The 17,129-nt window shown below is 38.9% G+C and overlaps 1 protein-coding gene across 1 annotated transcript in view; it reads right to left on the reverse strand.

Moving 5' to 3' along the window:
• Positions 1–261: 261 nt before the first annotated feature.
• NID1 (nidogen 1) overlaps positions 262–17,129 on the reverse strand; it is a gene marked incomplete at both ends in the record, with an annotated part of 32,483 nt that continues 15,615 nt past the window's right edge. Inside the window, 5 exons of the mRNA XM_010288073.1 lie at positions 262–458; positions 5,423–5,549; positions 7,535–7,707; positions 8,361–8,585; positions 16,887–17,009. Of these exons, the coding sequence (XP_010286375.1) occupies positions 262–458; positions 5,423–5,549; positions 7,535–7,707; positions 8,361–8,585; positions 16,887–17,009 (845 nt within the window). The remainder of the gene's footprint in view (positions 459–5,422; positions 5,550–7,534; positions 7,708–8,360; positions 8,586–16,886; positions 17,010–17,129) is intronic.

Genomic DNA, 17,129 nt, shown 5'->3' on the forward strand with positions numbered 1-17,129 from the left:
CTTGCAAACAATGTACTGAAAGCAAATCACAAATAAGTATTTGACAAACCTCTCAACAAAATACCATAGTATTACCTAGCAGGCATTTTAGAAGTTTTCTTTCCAGTGTACCACTTAGATACAGGACACAAGTAATTGTTTCATTTCTGTTTGTTCATTGTTTTAGGAAAGGCAGTCCTATTATTGTCTACAGACGGCCTAAAAACATGGACTCACAGTACATGCTCATGTTAAATAAATAAATGAAATCAAGCTTTGCACATGTCTCTTGACAACATATCCATACCCTCTCATAGGATCCACAACAATTGCTCTGGGGTTCACCAGGCCACTGTCAAAAAGGATGCGACGCTGGCGCCCATCCAGCCTAGCCACTTCTATTCTATCCAGTTGAGAGTCAGTCCAGAAGATGTTGCGACCTAGATGGTCTACAGCTATCCCTTCAGGGCTTCCCAAGTCTGCGGGAGAACACAGAAAAACATGCCTAGACATTATATTTATTCCCCATATACAATGTCAGCCTCCTAAGTACAACTCTTAACTGAGGTAAGTTTTCTTCAGTTTTCTGGCTGTGGTCCAACAAAAGCTACTTCATGTCAGCTGGAAAAGGAATATGCATTTTGCCTTATGAAGTTTACATACACAGAACTTTCACAAATACGTTGACAAATTAGATGAGGAACCAACTCATCATGCATGTAAGCTTTCCTTGGGGGATGGACACAGAAAAAGAGTTGGTAGCAGAGAAATAAACAGTAGAGATTATCAGAATCTTATTCTACCCTCCTTAGCGCACCAAGACCTAAACAGATTTTACAATCCTTAATATTTCTCCTTCTTTGGTTCTGGCATATGTGGCACCCCTCTGAAAACTGGATTTATTTTAAGTTTAGCCAATGCAATACTTAAAGATAATCAAGCTCCAAAGCACTAGAGATAATGATATTAGCTAACTGATGGAATTTAGACCCAGTTCTTTGTTTTTGCACAGCAATTCTTTTTGGAACATGTTTTAGTACTGTATGTGCACAGTTTTTCTTGGACAGTTAGTTGTTCCAAAAGCAACAGGAAATAGCAGATAATGACCTTACTGCTTTAGTAATTTCTAACTCAGATGAAGGAAGCAAAATAAATACATAGCTCTCCAAGGTTTAATCCAGCCACTGTGAAAAACTGCTCTATACTTTTCAGGGTTCATATATCCACTGAAAAAGAGCAGGCAGGCTGCGTGGGATGTAACAAAGCCAAAGACAGGTACAAATCAATTTTAGTCCAATTTCAGTTCCCAAAGAAAAAGGAAGAATTATACATGGTCACTCATAAAAAGAGGTGAAGTGACCATTCATACAAGCCAGCTGTTGAAAAAGAACCCCACCTTTCAAATGCAGATCTACACATCATGAAAATATCCAAGAATGATGGAATGTGGCCCATTAGCCTTCTATCAATTCCCAAGTTTATTTACTGACAGCCATTAAGTAAACAGTATGTGACATAAACAACCTTCCTGCAGAAAAGGCATCTGGTCCAGAACACTGGGCAGAAGCTGTCTAAAGTTTGCTGCTGTGACTTTGCTATGAATAATAGTTGCACAATAGCCTAAACAGCCCTTGCTGTGGATTATACTTACCACAGGTGGATTATACTTACCACACTTAACCTGGACACATGACACTTTGGATGTCTATTCATTGCTGAAGAGGTGGAAAAGAACAAATAAGATGTACAGCACTGCTTCTGACTCACAGCTCATACACGGGGTGGGGGGCCAAATGCATCTGAATCAGTTCTCTCTTTACTCCTCCCAAAGGTACTTGAGCATACTTAGTTACACTGACTTCACATTACTACTTGTGTTTCTCCAAGTGTCTCTGTGGAGCTAAACCTGTCATCTGCAAGAAACCACCTCATACATACTTCAGACCCTCAAATATTCCTACTTCTTTTCTTGCTAATGGCAGAGGCTGCTGAGAGTGGCCTCACTTTGAGATGATGGTAGCAACAATCTCCAGTCTCTGGGATCAGAAGATCACTGACTAAATGGTGGTAGAACAGCTCCCAGCCTCTTTTAGGAAACAGAGAAAGTAGCAGCCAAAAGATCTGCTGCCACTGATTCCCAGGACCCCTGTTCCCTGCCTAAATTCCTTGCTTCACCTTCCTTGCATCAACTATGGGCCAGGAGATGTAGCGATGTCTAAAGTAAATGTCTTTCCCATCCAGTTGACAATGAGACAGAAAAAACTATCCCCCATGGAAGGGTAAGGGAATATATAGGCTTCATGTATCACCAGTCTTTCCAGAGGCACAAATGTGTTCCTGCTATATTGTCATCAGTCCTGATACAGTCACAGGCTCTGTCCCTGGGGACTGACTTGTACAGGCGTGTATGGCTGATACGACTTAAGCAACTACAACAAAGAGGAAAGCTCCCCTTCCCGACCTGCGTCCACAGCTGCAGAGCTCAGAAAGCCTCCACAGGCTATACAGCTGCAGGGATAGATGAGAACTGGATGGGGCTCCACAATAAAACATGTTTCTGCAAAGCAATGCAATTTGGATCACAAGAGCTTTAACAAAGAAAAAAAGTAGTGCATTCCACAAAAATACATGTGAACTGAAGAAAGCAGCTGCAGCTCATGGGAGGAAAAAGGCAAAGATCAAAACAAAACGAAGAATTCTCATGAGTCTTCTGAGGGAGGCATTCTCCTATTTCCTGAAATTTTAAAGTTTCAGTTTTGACCAGCGTAGAAGACATCCACTCAAATACTCAGTATTCAACCTTACTGTGTTCTGACTCCTTATTGAAGGGCCCGTTAACATACAGAAAGTAAAGTGCAACATTGCTCAACATCTCTTCAGGAATAGCACTCACTTCCTATGCAAACAATAGAACAACAGCAGTCATGAGATGTTTTTACACATACAATGTTTTTTTTGTAGCAGATAAAAGCCATGAGGTTTCCATGTGGCATTGAAGCATCTTGAAATACCTAAAATAATCAAATTTAATTGAAAGCCTTCACAAATAGTTTTACAATATTTTACACACTGCAAGATTTTTAATGTGTGCATACACACTCTCATTAGACTAATTCATATCTATATAGAATTTTTAAAGATAGTAATTTCCCTCACTTTAAAAAGTGATGAATCTGAGAAAACACTTTAATGGTGGAAATCAGAAATCCTTTCCCCACAGAATTTGTAGTTGTACAGGCACATGCTTGCACTACATGTTAGAGTCCCTTTCAGATTAAATATGTTGGAGTGAAAAAGAAGTCTTACAAATATCTCAGCCACTAAGTTGTACAGAAATATGAAACTCCATAATTGTTGGAATTGTTAAGGATGGCCTTAGGCTCTCCCTTTTCCCTTCCCAGGACAATGGTAGGATCCAAGCTGCCCCATCGAGAGATTCACTGCCTAAGTCCCAGCAATGTGGCTATTCTGAAGCACAAACTCCAGGGAGAGATACTAAACACATCCAAAGAAAACTAAAGCAAATCTGTTGTAGTGTTTTAAAACTGGTTGATCATTTTGCTAAAATAATTTCCTAAATTCTTGTGACAATAGCTGCAAAGGATCCAATGCAAGGGTGACCTCCTCCAGTATCTTGACTTCACGGGTGTTCTAGGATCCTGAGGACACTAGTATTCAAAAAGTGCCTCCAGCTATTTTTGCCATTTATTAATGCCCCCACATTCACTTTGTTCTCCAAAACTGTCCTTCCCCTTAACCCTTTCCATGCAAAAAAGGTTTTCATAATTAAGATGCATGGGCTTACACTTACTCTTCTAATGAAAATGAACATGGACTGCAGCGAGCAGCGTCTTGTAGGAAAGAGTATAAAAACAGGACATCAACTGTAAAAGCACTAACCCCACAATACTCTCTAGTCCAATTCTCAAATCCCTCTCAAAATCCAAGGGTGAAAACTAAACAAAGTGGCTTTACTCACTTTTATTTTACAACTTGGGTGGGAGGCATGGAAAGTCACAGCTGAAACCATTTCTAAAACTGCCTTTCAACTGTTTAATCCCCAAGCCCAGGAACAGAGAGCAGGGGTTCTCTTCTTCAACCTCCCTGCTCACCAGTCCTTTCTCAGCAGAGCGGGCAACTGACAGGCAGAGAACAGGAGAGAAAAGGACTACACATACCCAAATCTCAGCTAGCCAGTGGATTACCTACCTTGCTTGCCAGAACAAGTATCAAAGAGTGACACCCACAGATGACATTCCATATAAACATATCAATGCAACTCTTCAGTCAGCTTCAGTTTTGATGGTGTTCAATATCCATTCAACAGCAAACTGACAATCCATCATCCCCTTTTCAGATCATAAATACATTGAACAACAATGGGTCTACTCCAGCACATGACTTGGGTTTTAGTGATAACCTTCCTTCTTCACATATTTACATCTTGTAGCCATTGCATCACTGTACACATAACTAGCATCTATCTATAGTAGTCTGAGCTTAGCCTACCTATATGTTCCATTCCTCATGGCCAGGGACATGCAACCCTTTCAGGAAGCATGCTGGACTACTCTATCTGATCAGAACGGTTGACAAGACACGACTATAAAAGAGGTGGGCTACATGAAGGCTGCCAGGCTGGGCACAACATAGCACAGCCAATCCTCAACACAGGAAAAGTGAGGTCTTGAGTGCACTTTGAAAACCCCGGATGCCATGACCTGAGGATTTGCCCTGAGAGTACTAGCTGTGCTGCTCCACCATAGTAGCAGCCCTAAGGATGCCACCACAGGTAGAGAACAGTAAAGGCCTCAAGTCTACCTCAAGATTCCTCCCCAGAAGTGACAAAACATCCAAAGGAGCGGGTTTTTTTTTTTATTTTGTTAAACACGGCAAGAATATAAGCACAGCCTAGGACTGTAAATGGGTACAGAAATCCTCTAAAAATTTCTGTGAGGAGCTGAGACACCGTTCAAAGCCCAGACTGTAAGGCTCTGAACCCTGCACCTTTTAGTGCCTTGAGATATGCTTTAAAACCATACAGCAGTTTGATTCAACTTTAAAATTCCTCAGCCTTCAATTAAAACATCCGCAGTGATGTTCACAAGACATTCAATGATTAGACAGATGCAGTATCCTGCAACTGCAAGTAAGGACAGAAACAACTCACTGACATGCTGCTCCCACTTCTGGCCTTAAACTCAGCTTATTTAAAGAGAACCAACTTCTTGCCTATCTTAGCAGTGGAAAGGTAGTGAAGGGCTACTGCACAGGAAAAAGATCTTTTTTTTATGTTATCCAGACTTTTTGGTTATTGTTTATCCAAATAACACCAACTTGTAATGCTAATGATCAGGCAACGTCTGGGAAGTCTGTATTACTAAATTCAAGTCTCTAATGCCATTCCTAGGGAGTAGCAAGCAGAAGAATCTTTTGCTCTTACCTGTTTTGATGATGGTGGTTGGCTCCCCACCATGCAGGCTAGCCCTGCTAATCGAAGGGCCACTAATGTCTGTCCAATAAACCATCTTGTCCGTGCAATCATAAGCAACTCCAATAACAACTTTGTCCTGTTGGTCAACAAACAAATTACATCAGCTTATGCTAAACAACAATTATTTGTCAGCAGCACTAGCTTATGGATCCACGTCTCAAGCCTGAAAAAACAGAATTCTTCAGGAAAGGTGGGAGATGGGGAGTACAGCTGGCAGTCATTGTAGAATAGCTTAGAAAAACACTTCAAATGAGAAGTACCATTTAACTAGCAGACACCATTTACAATTATTTCAAAAAAGCATTGTAGATATTACTACCGAACAGTTTGTCTCACTCCTACAACTTCACCTACGTATCCATTTAAAGAAAGCTCATGTTGTTATTTTACCATGTTATTCTCATGTGCTTTTTTCTCTCATTCTTTCCCTTCAAGGAAGAATAATGACTTCTAGGAAATCTGACTCATGTTCTGTATATTCATCAATCCATGCATGATGGCTGCATTTCAGCAGTGCTACCTATGTAGCATCATTTGACTCAAAAAAGTTCTAGCAGCTTTTAAAATAAAAAATCGCTTAAACAAATACTCCCCCTAAGTCATTCTGCTGGAAAGAATATGCTCAGGGACAAGGAACCTATATATGCAATTTTCCAGGCAGAAGAAGATAGGACTAGAGTTTGAGTTTAGAATTAAAACTCTTCCCTCCAGACAAATGAAAGAGATTTTCAGGTTAAAACAATAATTTCACATGGATTCCCAGATCTATCGCCTCTGCTGCTTTTTGTAACTTTCAACTTCTTAGAAAGATGGTCCAAAACCGTGCATTAAAATGGATGCACTTATTCATCAGCATACATTAATGCTGTAGATTATAAAACAATTCCTCTACGCTGCTAAACTCTGTCACTTTGCAAATATACACCATTAAGACAACACAAGCAGAGACAACACTGTTAGAGACAGAAAGTTTCATTTCAACTGAAAGTTTTAAGAGTTTTCTCTTCATCTTATCTCTTGGAAGCTCTTTCCTGAAGATACTTCTAATTAATTCATTTAAGGTATATCAAGTAAATGAGACTAGGTGACAAGGATTCAGAATCATGTCCCTGTATGAGCCTAACTACACCATTTTGCATGCAGTATTTTACTTTATTTTTACATTATTGCAGCAGCACTTTAGACAAGACACAAAAGCTTGATTTTGCCCTTATATCACACCACAGTTCATGGTGCTATTTACAGAACTGAATCTGTGTAGTTTAGTCACTATTTGGTCTACTAAATATTCACAGTAATGTAAAAAAGAGGCCAGCATGCTACCTGCTATTGCTATCTATTATAAATACAGTAATACTGGAATGAAAACAGAAGTCCCAGGCTTTGGGCAAAACAAATGAATGTGATGAAGCTCGAAGTGCGAGAAGTTGGCATGTGTCATGGGTGATGGAATAGATAGGTTCTCAGCATCAGGGATTCATTTTCAAGGAAAAAAGATTCTCAGGACAGGAGTAAGAAGTGTGGGAAAAAGATTTACCACCCACTGGGTCTGCACATGGAGAAGGAAGCAAAAAAGAAGAAAAAAATAATCTATATATATCTGTAGCCAAGAAGTGCAGAGAATGGACTGAATAACAGGAAGAGAGTAAGACTTAGGAAAAAATTTTGAGAGACAATTAAAAAAAAAAAAAAACAAAACACACACATACTGCTCTTGTAGGTCTCAGACTTTTATACCAGAGTCAGAAAGCCAAGGGAAGCGTGAGCGTAGGAAAGTTTATATCATGAGCACTGGAGGCATTCGATATCGCAAATGTTAGATTTCTGTCTTATAAGCTATTCTTCAAAAGCGAGTAATTTTTTCTATAGCTCAGTTTTAGGCTTTTTGACTAGTCAGATCAGGAATTTTCAGTGACAAAGTGATGGGACATTGAAATTTTAATCAAGAGTAAAAATTGAGTTTGGAACTTAAATTATCAAGTGACATAGACAAACACTCTCACTTTCATCTGTATCACAAGTCTCCTAAAACACATGGACTTAGTATAGTAGGTTACTTACTGGAATATGCAAGAGTGCTTTTGCACCATTTTTCTTCATGTTGTTTCCCTCTAGTGGAACGTGTTCAATTTTACCACTTTGGGCAAAGAGCAAGTGTGTTCCTGGCGGCAGAGGTACTGTATCTGGTCGAACAGAGGGACCAATAACAACAGGAGGAGCAGCTGTGCTCAGACCTTGTTCGTAGAGAAGGAAACAGATGAGGAAAAAATTAGCTTGTACAGCATAACAAGGCTCCTTGTTATTTGCAGAGACACAATTACAGTCAGACTTCTTCGAAGGAAACAGCCCTATAAGCAGACACTAGTGACTATAATCAGATGCAGAAAGCTTCTGAATTTTTCCCTTTCTCTGTCATCCAAGGAGCGATTAATATAATAGGTCTTTTCATGTTCAGCTCTGTAATTGCTCTTTCCTTCAAACATTTAGAAAAACCTATCTGATTTTGCAGCTGAAGTGAAGAAGGTGTAGGAAGGAACATCCTTCATTTCCTGAAGCAAGTCAGTTACCACACATTCAGATTTGCCACAGCTCCCAAAGGTCAGAAACTATAGGGGCCCCTCACAGTTTTAAAGAATTGAAGAAGTCAGAAAACCATCTTCTTATTCAGAGGCTCAACACAGCTGTCCAGATGCCCTGGCTGCAGGAAAAGTGTATGCTGCAGTTACCGAAGGGCTGCAGCACAAGGTGTATCATCACTGGGACAGCAAAGATCTGCCCTGGTCCAGGTTAGTGCTGTATCTCAGGGGCATGACTAAGCCCCACATTTGGGAGACAGTGCACTTGGGTGGAGAGACACCCAGAAGAAACAAGCGCTTAACCCACTTACAGGGTGGTCGAACCCCCGGGCCGCTTCTGGTGCCATCAATCTCATTTCCGTCCCTGTCCACACACCAACAATATCCACTGCTAGAATGGCACTGAGTGGGTAGGTAATTCCCATGCTCATCACACTGGGGAATGAAGTGACCAATTCTTATCTCCTTTGGGAAGAAAGTGCCTCCGCTTCCAAGAGCTACTTCTCGTTCACGCTGGCATTTGGTCTTTTCCACTTCTGTGAAAAAAAAACCAAAACAAAAAAAAAAACACACCACAAAAAAACCAGACCAGTGAATATTCGTTTTTGAACTAATAACTATGTTCTATTAACACTTAATGTGTGCTGACCACTTATAAATCAAGTATTCTTACCACTGGAGGAACATGTCACTTTAACAAACCTTGAAGGCATATGCCTTCAGCGTACCTTCAGGAATAGTCTGCCCTATGTAAATGTGACACATTTGCCTTAAACTTATGTCATTTTATCTTTCACTGTCTAGTTTAAAACAGAACAAACAGCCCCCCTGCAGCTTCCTACACTGAAGCATCATAAACAGAAGCTGGAAACCATGTCTTTCTCCTTGAGGCACATTAGCAAGAACATTCTGTCCAACTTGTGAACCCAATGTCTACTCATTTGGCCTTAAAATGTGACTAATTAGCCAGGCCATACAGTGGATAAAGGCTTTTTTGTAATGCTAAAAGTCGAGTTTCCCTTCAGAGCAAGGGAAAACCACACCATGATGCACATGGTGACTTCTTTACAAAACCGGAGTGAAACAACTCGTTGCTTTGATGTATATTAGATTTTTAGAGTTCAGTTATCAAATTTGAGCATTTGTTTGATACTTTTAGACCTAAGAAAGGAATTGCAGGGATAGATTGTTCAGTCCTATAGCATAAGTAAGGCTATACAGAAAACAGGAATATGTACACTATGTACAAAGAGAAACTTATGATGCACAATGGTTACATCACATGTATATGTATTACTGTAAAGGTTACAGAAGAAAGGCTAACTCTCCAGATTATCATGAGATTCTGAGATTCTGTTCTTTTGGTTTAAATTTTACAAAACAGTCTGGACTAAAATATACATCTTCTTATAGTATTATCTATCATGCAATAGGGAATGTCATGTGGATCAATACATCCTTCTAGATGCTAAACAACATAATGACATTAGAAGAATACAGTAAAAATAATATTTTTCTTTTTCCAGACAAAGAAATCTGGCTTAGTTTTACCTTACACTTGAGAGCCCTGAAGGGTTCTGTGCACTGGGAAAGAAAGAGCTCTGATTATAGGGGAATAACTTTTTCCTGTCAGTGATTTCTACAGACAGTTAGAAATACTTAGCGCAAACTGGCTGCTGAAGAGGCTTTAACATTACACTTCCATTTATTCCTTCCTTGTTTTTACAGTGCCTGGTGGACCGCATTAGCTATGTGTGGCTCAGACTAGACCCAGCCCAGCTGAGCAACAGGCTAATCCCATGTGCCCAGACTACTGCGGTGTAAATCACACAAATACAAAAAAGAAGGGTAGTTTTTTATTATTATTTAAACTAGTTATGCAAGCAAAAGCTTTGGACAAGTTTCATGCACCTGGACACAATTAGAGAAATAGAAACGTCTGGAGAACAGCTCACTAAACAACTGAAATATTTGGCATCAGCTTTAATGTGGGTGGTGGAGAGCCTTGAATCAACGTACAAAACCAGACCCTAAAGGAAAGCCTCCATTATCTACCTCAAATTTTGTTTGCATGTATTCAACGCTCTATGCAGGTAAAAGAAATGTTGATTCCAGCAACCAGATAGTTTTGCCACTTTTTTTTTTAAGCTCTAATTATATGCACCACTCACAAGAGAAAGCAGGAGTGAATACAGAGTATTGATAAACTGACCCACCCTGCTTTTGTTCATTGTAGAACAAAATCTTCATGGCATTCATGTCATCTTTGAGACACACTATTAGCCCCTCCTCAGTGGGATATAAGAACAAATGCAGAAGCCGTTTATTTTTCCTTCTGATCTGAAACTCCCAGAATTAGAGAATATCCAACAGCTTACAAGTTTTTACATCAACAGACTAGATCAACTTTAAGAAAATTAATTAGAAAATATTAATTATACAAAGGAGTGCGTATACGATCCCAGATAAGACCCAGCTGTTAAACATAAAATATATTAGCATTATTGGCAACTTGAAACACCAATGTCTTCTAATTTCAAGACAATGTTCACATTTATATCTGCAGATTTTATACAGGAATACTGATGGAATTTTTGAAGAATACTTATATTGCAATGATCAAGACCAATCTCACAAATAGCCTGATTATGCAATTAGCTCCCCTAAAGTCAAGAGACTAGTCAAACAAATTAACCTTCAAAATTAGTAGTCAGTTTCTAGAAGGCAGAGGCTATGACTTGTTCTTTCTAAAAAACCCCATCAACACTGATTTTTCAGTTGCATAAGAAGATGTCAAAAACCCTATTGCCACTCACTTCCAGGAATAACTATGTATTTTACTGCTCCTGTGCTCCTGAAAGTCTCTTATATTTGTGAGGAACTTTTTTAACAGTATCAAGTGTGATGTGATCTATGTTAAAGAAACATCCGAAAAGAAATAAAATCAGCATTACCATGTTCATGTGTGCTGACTCAGTCATTTTAACCTGCTCTTCAACATTAAACTCATTTCAACTCACTAACATGAATTTAGCCAATATTAAAATTTATAAACCAAAACAAGCCCCTAAACTAGCTATGACAGCCCAAACCAGGCACTTGTAATCCATCCTGTATTTTTTCTCTCCTTATCTCTGAATCATGAACAGGACTACTATGCTTAAAATTTAGAGACATCTAAAGAAAAGTGAGCTGAATCCCAGTCCAGTGTTGTAGCCTGCGCAGCAATGATAGCACAACAATCTTAGATACAGATGACAGTTGGTTGGGATAAATAGTCTGCTTATACAGTCATACATTTTACTCAGTATACTTAAGAGAAGATGCTCTGATGTCGCAAGCTTTAAATTGCATTAATTAACTGTCTGAAATGAGGCTAGCTATGACAGAGTTTGAAAGATGAGATTGACACAGTAAATAAAGCACATTCCCTGCCTTGATGAGCTAACAGCACAAGCTAGACAAAACATACAACAAAAATTGGCACATATTTAGGTAATGCAAGGGCTACTTTGTAAGCCAGCTTCTGGACACAAACCTTACAGCTAGTAACTTTTCTTTCAGAAAAAGCAGCCCAAATGAGGTTTCTTAGTGCTCCTCCTTTAATATACAGTAATATTTCATCCAGTCAAGACTCCTCAAAGATACAGAGCAATTAACATTAGGAGAGTTCTCTGATCTCTTGACTGGCATGAAGAAAACTTCCATTAATTACAACAGGTAGAGCTAAGAACAAATAATGCTCACCTGGTGTAAACGGTGCTGTTACATCTACTACTACACCTTATCGTAGCAAATGGAAAACAAGTCATACCTATTTCAAGGCTCCATATCCAGAGGTTACCAGCCCTGATTTTCAGAGGTTCTTACCATTCTTGAAACCCACATTTGAAAGGCAAGCCAAATGATCATGTTAATGGTGAGAAAAATGGTATACACTAGGGTTAGTTCATAATGCCAGATGTAAAACAAATAGTAAGAGCAAGACTTGGGTAATCTTCAGTGATGCAGTAAAGTGGGGGTCGCAACAGCCTTTTATTAACAGCAGGATCAAGTTTCAGTATTTTTCAGTATCTCCACTTAAACATTACTGATTAGCATTTGTTATAAAATTGAGTAAAAATGTGTTCTCACTGCTTTTTGATGCAGTTCATGCTTGGCTGATGAAGGTTAACACACTGACCTAATAGCTTTGCATTTTCCATTTGCATTTCCCACTCTACTTATGCCCACAGGGCAGTATCATTTTTGAAGTAACAGTGAGCAGCTGTGTGGTGCTTCACTGCTGGCTGGGGTTAAACCACAACAACAATATTGTGGGCTATCTTAATTTGATAAATGATTAACAACTGAAAAATCACCTGAGTCAGTGGACAAATGTCATGAAGTAGTGGTATTTTTAGTAAGTTCCCATATTACCTTAGTCTTGGTTTTAAATTTCCTTATTAAGAAATTTAATTCTTTCATTAGAATTCCAGAGGAAAATATATAATCATAGGTTGCATCATTTGTGGAAGAGAAATAGGCCACAAAACATGAGGACAGGACCTCATCACTAGATAAACTGAGCTCACTGAAATCAACTAGGAGATTCACACAGTCAAGTGGGAAGTTACACTTCTTGGACTACACTGTGTAGACCAGACTCTAAAGGTAGACTCATCTTGGAAACCACAAACAAAAAAAGCTATCAGCAGATCACAGCTATCAGCAGATAACTGCAAGCAGATAAGCTGCCAGTACCCAGCTCAGTGCTGTAGGGATTGTGAGTGCGTGTAAATAAGGATTCAGCATATACACAAGGAACACCACACAGGAATAGAGAAGCAATGTGGGACTGGGGAGATGATTCAAGGAATGCTGGGTCCAGCTCTGGTAACCACAGTTCAAAAGGAGAGTGAAAAATTGAACCAGTGTACAGAAAAGAGCTCCTAAAAGAGAAGCCATAGCGCAGAACAGAGATCAAAGGCCTGATGAAGAAGTTACGTTCCATGGACTACAGTACACACAAGTCAGACTAAATACATAGAACAGTGCACCATGAACTTAAGCTAAATGTATACCCTTTCTCAGAAAAATACATTTTTATTAAAGTTTTAAGCATATGTTTTCCAGTTGTTTCGTAAACTACCAGTAGCAATCAGGAATTTAAAAGTCACTGAAACATATCATGGAACTTGAAAAAATGAAATGGAAAGATCATGGATATGCAAAGTGAGCCAGGTGAGATGCATACATGTACACATTTCCCACATAAGCAAAAAACCAAACAGAATGGGGGGAAAAAAACCCCTAAAGGCATATTCAAAGTCTTTTCTGGTCATAAAGGAAAGCTCTTGCAGTAGCACTGCAGAAAATGATTTATGGACTTTTCCAAAAAAAGATGGAGGCTGAGAAAACAGGACGAGAAACAGAAATGTATGGGACTTCTTCCATTTTGCAGGGGGGAATTAGTCTGGTTCACTAAACCAAATTCAGTTAGTTCTACAACGGCATTCAACCTACTACTAACTACTCAAACAGGTTTTCATTCACAAGCTGAAGATAGAAGTGATTTAAAACTGTGTCCAGAATCAGTATGTGGATCACTTTATTCCCCACATATCACAAGGAGTTATACTGACATTTTAAACTGCTGTTCTCAGAACTTGCCAAAAAAACAAGAGGGGAAAAAAAAACAAAACAAAAGAACACACTTGCCTTTGTCCCTTCATTTTACTTTGTAATCCTTCACTTACAGTGTTGCCCTGTTAAGTGCATTTCTCATGTGGAAGGTTGTATACAGCGGACCAGCGAATGGCTCTTAACAGTCAGACCCCTAGTTCCAAGAATCTAGATTTGTTTCTGTTTAGTGAACAGTGTCTGGGGTCTGCAGGGGTAGAAAATCTCAGACATCTGGTTTTTTGAAATGGAAAAATGAAGCGTGAGGAAATAATGAAGTACAGACTTTCTTAATAGCTGTGAGCAGTGGGACATTCCAGCATCATTAACTCTTTCATCAACCTGCTGGTTCACTCCTACAGATATTCTCGTGTGCGACTCCCAGTCCATTTAACTTACCAGTCCACTTGTTTCAACAGTTGCCGTTCAGCAGTGTTAGGATTCAACAGTAGGTTTCATATAATAATAAAGACACCAAACAAGCAAGCAATTGTACACATGGATCAGAAAAAAGGTACAGCAGAAAGAGCTGCATATTCGGATGAATGAAACTTCCCATGCTATTAACAACCAGGAAAGACTTCAGTGCCTTGACTGGGGCCAACTAGATCAAAACCTTAGTGGTTAAAAAGGGGAAGAAAGGGTCTCTAATTACAGCTGAATACAATACAGCCTCATCTGGAATCTCCATTCTGAAGCAACTTACTTTTACAGATTGGATGCTAAACTAAGCTGGTTTTTGCTAGGCTTCAGAAAGTGTATTTTGATTCTATGTCCTGGCAATGATTAACTGTTGGATATATCCATTTTAAAAGTACTAAAGCTTTAGCAGCAGATGACAACCCAAGGGCAGCTATTGTTTTAAATCTCTAAGGGAGGAGTAGCTAAGCATGTTGTAAACACTGCCATTGCTGCAGACTAGCAGAGTGTTATAATACTCTATACTTAGTCAGGATTCAGAAAAAGCAAAACTTCTTATCCACACAGATTTTTTTTTTTTTTTCCTGCTCAGAGCATTTAATGAGCAAAGCCAATTCACAGAAGAGTTCCTAAAGCATGTCTTCTACTGATAGTAAAAAACAGCACAAAAAAAAAAAAAATCAGAGGCATATATGAAGACTAACAAAACCTGGCAGATCCCCACCCACTAAAATGGCAGATACAACAAAACTCTCCAATATATTTTGTTACTACCATTAAGTTAGTTACTACCATTTTGTTACTATCATTAAAGCTGTGACATGGAAAAACGCCTGTTCAAGACACAACTGTGTTGAGTATGGGAAGTCAAGAAGTGTACAGGATAAGCAACAACAAATAACATAAAGCTGCTACAAAATAGTACACTGTGCTTAGTTTAGTAGACACATTAATCACTACACATGAAAAGGTGTTGTTCTCAACAACAACAAAAAACCCCCACTTAAATATGCTATCACATATACTCAGAAGAAATTAATTTTGTCCTGATAATAAAGCTAATTGGTTGAATTCAAGTATCAGTCTACCAAATCACCTGTTTCAGATACAAAGGGGATGTGCCAGACATGAAAGCAGTATTTCTGCCTCTGCAGTTCTTCCTGAACAACTGGAAGCTTTAAGGTTCGATTTTGCTTCAAGTTATTCACATCACGTTTCTCATCTTTGACGAATAATCCTGCTTTTATCAGCTGGTTGGTTAGCTAAGTATTTTGACACCTACCAGAAACATTAGGTAGTTCGTCATTCATCTGGCATTAAAATGAAAATACACATGGTCATTCATGCATGAAAAGTTAGTTAAAAATAATATTGAAAGACTGACAAAGTGGCAAAAGCTAGAGCTTCAGAATTAAACACTGCAAAACTTCCCGCAATTTACCTATAGAAAAGTCTACCAGCACTGGGTGACTCGACGTAACACGTGCTGTTGAGCACATGATGAAGAGTCATGTCATGTAAATATGATCCAAAACGGGAAACAACCTTACGATATTTTTATGCCTTTCCTATAAATGATCCTTTACCTTTTTGTTTTAAGACATGAGTATCCAATTGTGCAAAAAGTCACAACTTCCGAATTAGGGAATATAGTGGCAAAAGAAAAATATTACGTTTCAGCAACACATCAGGTAGTAATATTGTGACATGCAGACAAGCAGTTTTAAGCCAGCACATCCGCTATCAAAAAACCCCTCTCAATTTTGGATCATCAAATACTCTGAACATCATTAAGACCACAATGCAGAAGCTGAATTATAAAGACAGCCTCCCTCCTCAGTCATGCTGCTTCTTGCTTGCTTTCCTCTGACTTTCTTACTCTTAGCTGCACAGTTTGAATTTCAGTCTGTTGAGAGGTGCTGGGTCTTTTGCCCAACAGCAAGAATCTTAGAAGCAGGAGAAATGGGTTTGAATATATTCAGAATTTAGGCTGTATTTCCCAGATGAAAGCATTCACCATTCTGCAAATCCTGAGTGCTGACTCATAGGTTTGCTGCGCTTTTGAATGAAAGTAACCATAAGAATACTACTCTATGCTTCAGTGTTCCTTACTTACTTTTTTTAAAGCACCTTCAAGATCAGCAATTTTATACTTCAAGCCCCAAACTACAATGCAAGAACAGAAGTGTGGAAGGGTAAACAGCTTTCCACTAAATAGAGAACAAGCTGGGTAAATACAGAAAAAAATTAAGTGCTAGTTAGAAACTGGAGTTAGTATTTCTGGATTCTCGGTGGCTATATGTGACATGTAGGCATCTAGATTCCACTGAAGACAACAGTGCAGGTACTTCGGTCTCATCCTTCACTTTTCTCCTGTAATTGTTACATTTCATTTACATTGCAAACAGTTCCAGATGTTTTATAAAAGTGACTATTGTGTACACAAACCAAATCAATCTGTGGTCAAATGTTTACATACGGCAACTTCAAGACAGTATCAGCTTGGGGCTGAGAACTGCTGAGGATAGAACAAACAAATAATAAAAAAGGCCATTGAACAGGGTATTGTGGAAAAGTGACAATAGTCAAGATACAGACTTTGACACCAGCTTGGTGAAGTTCAAAACTTGAAAGACTTAAGAAAGAATAAATATCCCAGTAAGACAATCTGTTCCACAGAGGAACCAAATGAACATATATCCTCCAATTCCCAAATTAAATTTCCGGTCCAACTTTCAAGAACTATAAAATTTTACCTCCTAACACACACCGGAAACCGTCCCCACGATAACCTGCCTTACACTGGCAGCTGAAGGACCCAGGAGTGTTGTAGCAGAAAGCATCTGGATGACAGTGGCCTTGTTGACATTCATCTACATCTGTAAAAGAAAAGATCAATCTCAGATAACTTTTCCTCCTGATGGACAAATTAGAGTAATGAATTAAAGTGCAAACCTGCCATATTACTTTCAGGCTCCTATGTTAGAATATCTGATCAG

The sequence above is a fragment of the Phaethon lepturus genome, unplaced genomic scaffold (genome assembly GCF_000687285.1).
Source record: "Phaethon lepturus isolate BGI_N335 unplaced genomic scaffold, ASM68728v1 scaffold8085, whole genome shotgun sequence".
Lineage (NCBI taxonomy): Eukaryota > Metazoa > Chordata > Aves > Phaethontiformes > Phaethontidae > Phaethon > Phaethon lepturus.